Genomic DNA, 9,049 nt, shown 5'->3' with positions numbered 1-9,049 from the left:
CAAGTAGTTTGCAAGATCCCGATTTAATTTGGTCTTAAACACTGTTAAAATGAAACTCGTAGTATCTCAACTGATTAATAGACAATCTACAGACTGTTATACACATGTAATACACAATAAACTAACTTAGCACAAAATGATCCTTAAACGATCATATAAAATTCTTTTTAATGAACTGATTCAGTTTCGCTCAGGTATATTGAGGATTTTGAAGGCTTAATCTTGATAGTGAAAAATGCTTGTCGCTAGCTAAATTCAACTCTTTTTCTATTTATACTTTCAGAAATAAATCTGTTCAATAAAAAATGTACGTTTGCTTGACAATATAAATAAAATAGAATAAAATAATTATTCTATTTATTGATATAAATAATAATTTGAAAATCTACACAAATAATAATAATAACAAATACATAATAACGTTCTCTCAAATGACATGACTTTATTTTATTTTTTAAAAAAGGTTAATCAAGTCATCTTTTTCAAGAGGACGTCACGTGATTAAGTAGAAATAAATTTTCGAATTAATCTCTAACAATTACATTATTCTAACATTATTGTGGTTAGTATCTTTAGAAAACTTAACTGAGTCCAATAATTTTTTTTTAAAAAATATTTAAGACGTGAAATTTTATTATTATTTAAAAAAAAAAACTAAAACAAGTCACGCGTTTTTTTAAAGAAAGACAACTTAACAAAAATACACATATAAAATCATATTATACTTAAAATTATTATTATCGTAACATATAATTATACAAAAATTATAAAAATTAATAATAACAAAAGATATATATAACATTATTGTAGCTCATAATTATACCGCGAATAAGACGGAGAATGTATTTTTTTAAAAAATATTTAAGAATCAAGTAAAAAAACATCACTTTATTTTTTTAAAAAAAACTACGTAACTTGCATTTTAAAAAAAAGTATTTTAAATTGAATTTGAAACAAAAATATATATAAAAATTACATTAAATCTAAAATTATTATTATCGTAATATATAATTATACAATTATTGTAAAACTATACATATCTTATATTGAAGTTGGAACTAAAATTTTTCTGCAAGAACATACAAAACTTCAAATTAATTAAAAATTGCCGTGAAGTGATGAAAAAATAAAAGTTAAAAATTTACGAATGAAAAAGGAATAAATGAAAAAATTTACAAGTCACGTCTACTCGCTTTTTTTTTATATATAAAAAATAATGCAAATTTTATAATGTCTATTGAATTGATGTGATATTTAATTTAACATATTTCACCGTTTTTAAGAAATCATGCAAATTTTATCATGTCTATTGAATTGACGCGATCTTTTAGTTTAACATATTTTATCGTTTTTACTTTATTTTATTAAATTAATTACTACAACCCGTTAAAAAGCGCAAGAGGAAGAATTGAGAGATAAGAGTTATTCTAAAAGACCTTCCTTTTAAATTTATATTATATATAAAAGCTACTATACAATTAATATATACATCTATACTATTCTATATTATTATATTATTAAATGTGAGACCTTTAGAGTAATTATATTAGATAACACCAAAATATTTAATTTCATAATTAACTTTCTTACCTTACTAAAAACCTCATCGAGTCAGTCCATATTTTACATAGAAAAAAATCTAAACAAAACTTCCCTTTTAAATCGAACAAACTCTTCTAAATTGAAAATAATTTTACGTTAATTGTTTAATATTATTTGATCAAATTAAAAATAATAATAACACATACAGCACGTGTGCATCTTTTACTAGTATAAGATTAATTATATGGGCTTTAAAAAACTTCTCAACAAAAAAAGGAATTTTTCGGCTGTCCAATTAAGGTTCTAAAAAGTGTGTCGAAGCATCGATATTAATCTTTAAATTCTTTAAACTAAGCGAAGTACATTTTAAAGAGTATTTTGATAATAACAAAAAAGTTTCATATCATTTTAAAAGTTATTTACTCGGACTTTAACTTCAATTAATTAATAGCATAGATAAATTTTTGGATATTAGTTAATAATTAATTAATAATTAATATTAATATTATATTAATAAATATTCGAGTAAAAAAGATAAAGTTCGATCGCACAGTAAATTCGACAAGAAACTCGAATCTGCCTAAAACGCCGTCGTATCCCTAGCGATAATTCGCATTGGTCTTCATATTCTCGATCTTCTTCTCGAATCTCTAGCATTTGCTGCAATGGATCCATTCAGAGCTTATGCTGCCACCCTTTTATCGATTCTCTCTCTTTTCCAGGTTTTTTTTACCTGTTGGTCGTTCATGTTTTGTGTTTATTTTATAGATTTATTCGATATTTTTATGTAGAAAATTTGTGATTTAGCTCTTACTTTTGTGAAGATTGGAATTCATGATAGTTTTGGTTTTTGATTGATTTTTATAGGTTGGTTTTGGGGATGTGCTTTTCCTCGACAGCCCAACTCGGGATTATTTTCGCCGTTCGCCTGATCAGGTGATGAATTTTTGTTTTAAGTTCTTGTTTTTTTGAGCTGCGAGTGAATAATTTAGTCGTTAAAAAAGTATCGAAGATGGATTCATGTCTGCGGTGGAGTGTAATGATGATTGAAATAAGGAGTTTGCTAGTTGAGGGTGATGATTGAACTTGCTGATAGTTGATCGTACAAATTGGGATCTTACTCGATTGCTAGAGTCCATTTTATTTTGATTGATGCTGGTTCACTTGATTGGAAAGCAAGACTTGTAAACTTTTGTTTTTTTAATTCTCGCGCTTTTGGTTTTTAGTTCTTGGAAACCTCTTTATATCTTTTTGATATTGTGATTTGAGTGCGACATACAAATCCAAGGTTGACTATATAGAAGCTTATCAAGCTCAAAGTCTAGCTTTTAAATGTATGATTAAAACTCCATGGATTTGGCATTTTAAATATTTTCTTTAGATGCAGTTTTGAGAGATTGGTTCTAGTTTTCAAAACGTAGTTTCTTGATAATTTTCTTTCCTTCCTGATCTTGTCTCCTCCTTTTTCTTTATTAAGAATAATTTGGATGAAAAGAATTCAATAAAGTTTTTGGAGGCCATGCTCCCTAACACATAGTGTCAAAACTTATTCGTTATCATTGCTGATACGGAAAATCGAGGCAATGCTACCATGTTGGTTGCTATCTAATTTGAAAAGAGCTCATAATGTTTGGTAGTCATGCAGACAACCACATTCTCGCCTTCTGAAGTTGGTGCTGCCACATCTGTGTTGCTTGGTTTTCCACCTTCTTCAACCCTTACTGCTGCTAGCTCATCGAAGGTACAACAGGAGACAAGCGTACAAAGTAACTTTGTTATATCTGCTATGGACTTGCATTTTATTCTTGATTTCTGTTCTACAGTTGAACGAGGTGCTTATGCCCAACCCGTTTAATAGGCCTCGTGCTGTATTGATGCTTGAAGTTACAGGAGCTGAAGGTATGTTGTTCGAACTAGACCAAAGTTGCCTCCTCATTTGTTTCTTTGCTGTAAGTTATTCACAAATTTATGTATACAGGCACTCAACTTAATTTGGATTCAGACAACTCTGCATTTAGTGGTGCTCTTGGGATCAAGGTTGTGGGTGACGAACAAAGGGTGGACATTCAGCTTCCAGGTAACTGACCTTCGTAGATGGTAAATGTCCCAGAGTCATCACCTAATCTGAATCTTTTTATTGATCTTATGTTTGCTCAGGTGAAAATGAAGCATCATTGGTGTCCTTGAACGAAGTATCAAGTGATTCTGAATGTTCAGATAAAGAGCTAGCTGATTTTGTTAGCCACCTCTCTCTCTCTCTCTCTATATATATATATATATATATCTCTGTGTGTGTGTGTGTGTGTGTGTGTGTGTGTATGCGTGTGCATCTTTTTTGAAAGTCTTCTTACACTCAGGCTTCTTGGTTGGGTGGATCGTATGTTGAAGATGCATCCAGACCATTGAATGGGGAGTTTGCTGTCCCCTTGGCTAATGGTGCCTCTTTGATACTTTATATGTCAAAGGTTCTAGTTACTCTGCAATTTCAAAGTCATCATGGATTATTTTGTTTCTGAAATATTTTCTGAAGGCCTGTAAATTAAATATGGCAGAGAGCTGACCGAGAATACACCATGAATCTTTTCTCCCTCATTTATAATATTAGAAGGGCAATGGAGCTACATGAAGTATTGTCAAAAAGAGATCAGAGTCCAGCAGAGCTAATTATTGGGAAATTTGTTGGAATAAAGGTCTATAGAATTTCTCACGTTTTTTACCCTTACAATTCTCACAGTCTTAACACTGTTAATTTAGGATGATTTTAGTTTCATATTGTCTTAAACCTAATTACTGGGTCTGGAATGAAATTACTTTTTGCCCATATATGTGTAGCCATAAACTATAATACATAAGGTACTTAAATTCCATTTTAGTCTTTTGGATGCTTGGTTTTTTAATATTGTTGACTATTAAAGATACTCTATGAATAAAAAGCTTTTGAAAGTTGCAATGTTGAAATAATTTTGGTGAGGCAAATTGCTTTGTTGCCAACGAATTAACAAGGTATTGAAAGAGAACTGGCTGAATAATTTTATGATTTATGCTCATAAACATCTGGTGAATCATACATATGTGTTGGCCTAGAGTGTTTGGTTTAGTTTTATGATTCTCAGTCTATTTTGTTGTCACAGGCCTTTCAAGATCATTACGACGGAGAAAGCATTGCTCAAAATGGATTGGAACTATTTGTCACTTCTATTTCTAAGATATTTGATTCCTTACAGGCAGCTTATCAAGGTTTGATGCCTATTCGAGCCATGAAGTAACTTTATCTATAAGTTCACCAACTTGTATTTTTCCTTTTTCTTTTTAATGCTTTTGAGGAGTTACATTAATTGATTTGTTAGTGAATTTATTGCGCTGATTTTTTGTGCTCTTCAAACGCTTCTTATGGTCAAATCTAGACAATGGTATCAAAGAAAGTCCATTTATTTCATTATTGATCAGGTGGCAACATGTTTTAGTGGAAGCCAATGATGTGTAATTTGTTTGTACGTGACTAGGTATCTAAATCGGGTGGGTTTTCATTCTAATTTTCAAAAAAATTGATCGAATGACGTCTTAACATTCATATTTACCAATAATTCCTCTTCTTACAGAAAAATAAATATTAATCAAAATTTCTGATGCTTTGTACCTAACAAATAAGATTGGACAACAACCCTTCTGTTGAAATGTAGAATGCTTCTAATTATATCTAGCCGAAGAATGCTTCTCTGTTTGCAGATGATGCTGGCATATCAAATCTTAATATTCGCATATTATTTTTCTCTTCATTTTCAAGTTTGGAAACTAAATAGTGATTGTAAAATCAGGCCAAATTTGTGGAGTCATTGTCCTGGGTGAACCCACTACCTCAGAGTTGGAATCTATGTTCCATGTGAAAATAGCATCTCGAGCATCTGCCCGTTGGTTGGAGGAAACAGAAGCCTCAGCCGATCCCAGCAAAATTGCAGAAGTGGTCTTTGTTAGGAAGACGTTAGCTTGGATAACAGGAATAATACTTCTCATTGCTACTCTGTTTGGGGTAAGTTTCTTTATGATAACAGGTTTACTTCATTCATCCTTCTCTTGCTATTTAATCTGTTAAATGTAACATGATTCAATGCGTAGTGGAAATTTTGAATGTGTATATGTCGTGTTGGTTTCTACACGATCTGAGTTTCTTAGAGATTCAAAACTAGATTTACACTCATACTTGGTATCCATGCCATGGACTAAGCGACTTCTTGATAATTTCGGTTGGTTATCAGAAGTCTATTAGCTCATATCTGTGTATATTACATCCTGAAGTTGCTAGGAAATAGGCATAGTTATTTAGGACGCAAGGCGCACTAAAGCGCTAGGGTACCTTGGAGCTTGAGGCGCAAGGCGCAACACAAAGCGCACGCTTTATCGAAAGAAAACACATTTAAGATAAATTTTAAAATTCAATATATATAAAGTGATTTATACTATAATATTATATAAATTAAATATTTTTCACAAAGATAACAAACATTATAAATAAAAAGTTCATTAATAGATAATGTAACGTAAATCATAACCAGGAAAAAATTAATCATTTAAAGTTCATTAGTAAATCATCAATTTATAATATATTAAAAAAAAATCAAATATCTAAATCATCAAATTCTTGTTCGATGTCTGCAACTATATCATCGTCGTCGTCGTCGCAATGATGAGTCATGAGTGTAGAAGAAATTAGATTAAAAGTTTGTATAAAGGATTACACTATCATCTAAATCATCAAATTCTTTATCATCCTGCTCAACTATCATCATCATCGTAAAAGAAAGTAGATTAAAGTAAAAATTTGAATAAAGGACTTGTGAAATTTCTGTTAAAAAATCTTGCATAAATGAACGATAGTTTTTTTAATCATTAAATAGCCACGAGCTTTGCTAATTAAGCTTCAAAATTGGTTGAGTTCGAGTTAATTTTTATTCACCTACAAAATATCAGTCCACTTCTTAAAGCGCACGCTTTTGCGCCTCTCGGAGCCTCGCGCCTAGGCAGCGCACGCTTTAAGCGCGCTTGTTTCAAGTGCTATTACCCAGGCGCAATGGGTGCGCCCGGCTGGGCCTGTCGCCTAGGCGCAACCAGGCGCACGCTTTTAATAACTATGGAAATAGGTGATAGTGGAAAGAGGAATAAGTATTAAACTTGTGATAACTATCTCGCTTGGTTTGAGTTGCACATAGCATCTCCAAAAGGCTTTTACTTTAAACCTTATGATAACTTAATAAGTTTGAAATACCAATTTCTGGGAAAAATGTCCTATTTGAATGAACATGAATAGCTAAAAGTGACAAGCTGATGTAATTAATTACGAAGTAGGGTTCGAGTGAAGTCATAGCAATTCAATTCCTCGTCGTGGTTTAATTCACATTGTTTGCTATCATCCAAATATGTTTTTGCATCAACTAAATTGATAATATCACATTGACAATAGCAATTGATGGGCAGCGATCAACTGTACTAGCTGGCTGTTCATTTGAGCACCAAAGTTGTATACACTGCCTCCAGAGGTTATTTTAAATATAATTAATCTGGATAAAAAATTATGGTCTTCCGTTGACAGCTTTCGAGAAAGAAAATGAATTTGATCTACCTCCAAATTCTTGTGTTCTTGTTTCTGTAATGTTTTCAGCTGATCCAGGATGAACATGCAACAAGGATAAGATCTTATATAAATTCTGTATTTATTTTATATTTTGAATTATTAAAATTTGTCTATAACTGGTGTTAGCCAATATCGGGAGCGCTCTCTGTAAGTCAGGAAGGTTGAAATGGAGGGTTTATGTTGGACTGCAAGTTTGGTTTGAGTTCAACAGACAATTGAAGATTTTGGTTCATGCCTGTGAAAAAGATTTAGCATTTGATTTGAGAAATATTGCGGTAATGCATGAATAGTTATAGAAGTGAGGTTGTCCTGGTGGATAAATGTAATACACTTTGCGGTGGGTTAATTCATGCTATGGATAAATTTTCGCGACTGTTTTTTAAATATAGAAACTATTAAATTTTTATCCCCACAAAGCTAGTTATAAGTGGTTGGAGCATAGGAACTTTTGGGTCAACTAGGTTTGATTTTACAATGTTTTGGTGACGAAACAGCTTTAGACTTTATACCTCTGCTTTGTAAACTGGAGAAGGCCATAGTCGAATAAAAATTTATGTTTTCGTACATATCTAGTTTTAGAATGAACAAGAACAAAACATCATCATCTGATCAAGTTATTTCGTTTTGGTGCAGATCTATTTTCTCATGAACATGCCACTCACCAAGGACACCCTCCTGTACGCTAATGTCAAGCTTGACTAATTTTCAACCTCAGCAACTCATTCTCTTCTATTTAAGATATGCGACGAAAAGTATCCCTGAAGAATTATTTCTGTAACTATTGGATCGACTATTCTACCTATGGCATCCGATTTCATGTATTTTTGATTATGAGAAGTTCAGTGCTGCTCCAGTGGTTGGGCTTTCTGTTGCATTATTTGTTAGTGGCTGTATCAGCTTAGAAAAAGAATGTATTACAAATGTTAAACCGGTGGATACAAACGAAGTTGCTAATAGTGTGTGATTCTGCACATAGTTTTTGAATAAACATTTCTTGTATCAGGTTTGGTTTCATAACTATCAATAAGCTATCTGAACCTCGTGTCAGTGAGATGTCTGTGAATCTGCGGTTAATCGCATAATGAAAATTTCTGCATTTCGTGCTTTAATATCTCCTTTTTGATTTACTTGGGGTGTACCTTGTAACTAAGGTGGCATGGTTAAAGGCTAATTGAATCCACAGCAAGGAGCGGTGCTGTAATGACTTAAGTTCAGTTAAAGTTCAATTATCAGGAAAGTATATTTTAAATATGATTAAATATTAATACGTAAATACCGGCTGAAATATCAAGTTGAATATTATGTGTTGCATTTACTTGTCATATTATAAACGTTTTTTCTATTATGATATTTATACGGTATTTGCAGATCATGTTGAGCGTGTATCTTTTGAGATATCCTTGATCTAGTGAGGTCGCTCAGTCTTGTTTTTTAGACGTCGGGTACAGTGAGTCACCCACTGTTTTGACTAATTATCGTGGTACGGTTATATAGGACATTACAGGTCCATGTCCAGTTAGAGTGTGTGAGCCACCAATTGTTTCGAGAGACCAGCGTGCTGCACACTAGGAGCCTTCGTCTGAGCCAGATATGTCTGTTTGATACTTGATACCTAATTTATGATTCATGCATGCACATATATGTTTGTATACTAATACTGTACGTACTAGCTGATTTGTCACTTTCGTCTTTATTTTCATCTTGGACACCCTATTGCATTAGGCAAATTTAGTATTGGACGGATCAGACGACCAGGAAAACAACTAGCTTAGAGTGGTGACAAACGCCTCAATTATTTGTTGTTTTATGGGTTTTGTTTTAGACAACTATTTGATTTGGTTGTATCATACTGATACTCAAGTTTACCATTGGCATAGGGGG

The 9,049-nt window shown here is 32.2% G+C and overlaps 1 protein-coding gene across 1 annotated transcript; it reads left to right on the top strand.

The window, feature by feature from the left end:
- The first annotated feature begins 2,069 nt into the window (after window positions 1-2,069).
- On the top strand, window positions 2,070-8,277 carry LOC140963819 (uncharacterized). Its single transcript, XM_073423232.1, has 11 exons — window positions 2,070-2,264; window positions 2,410-2,478; window positions 3,188-3,283; window positions 3,366-3,441; window positions 3,521-3,619; window positions 3,700-3,779; window positions 3,900-4,007; window positions 4,095-4,232; window positions 4,674-4,779; window positions 5,358-5,569; window positions 7,802-8,277. Exons 1-11 carry the CDS (start codon window positions 2,208-2,210, stop codon window positions 7,868-7,870), a joined length of 1,110 nt encoding a protein of 369 aa, XP_073279333.1. The 5' UTR covers window positions 2,070-2,207; the 3' UTR covers window positions 7,871-8,277.
- Window positions 8,278-9,049: the final 772 nt, after the last annotated feature.

The sequence above is a fragment of the Primulina huaijiensis genome, chromosome 2 (genome assembly GCF_012295235.1).
Source record: "Primulina huaijiensis isolate GDHJ02 chromosome 2, ASM1229523v2, whole genome shotgun sequence".
Lineage (NCBI taxonomy): Eukaryota > Viridiplantae > Streptophyta > Magnoliopsida > Lamiales > Gesneriaceae > Primulina > Primulina huaijiensis.
The sequence above is the reverse complement of the archived record's forward strand: the minus strand, read 5'-3'. Positions and strand labels throughout refer to the sequence as shown.

What these genes read in the sequence shown, in the direction of transcription:
- LOC140963819 (XM_073423232.1), top strand. Translation starts at nt 2,208, where the DNA reads ATGGATCCATTCAGAGCTTATGCTGCCACCCTTTTATCGATTCTCTCT. An exon ending in TTCGCCGTTCGCCTGATCAG is followed by an intron (nt 2,479 to 3,187) that starts GTGATGAATTTT and finishes GTAGTCATGCAG; the next exon opens with ACAACCACATTCTCGCCTTC. An exon ending in GGAAATTTGTTGGAATAAAG is followed by an intron (nt 4,233 to 4,673) that starts GTCTATAGAATT and finishes TTGTTGTCACAG; the next exon opens with GCCTTTCAAGATCATTACGA.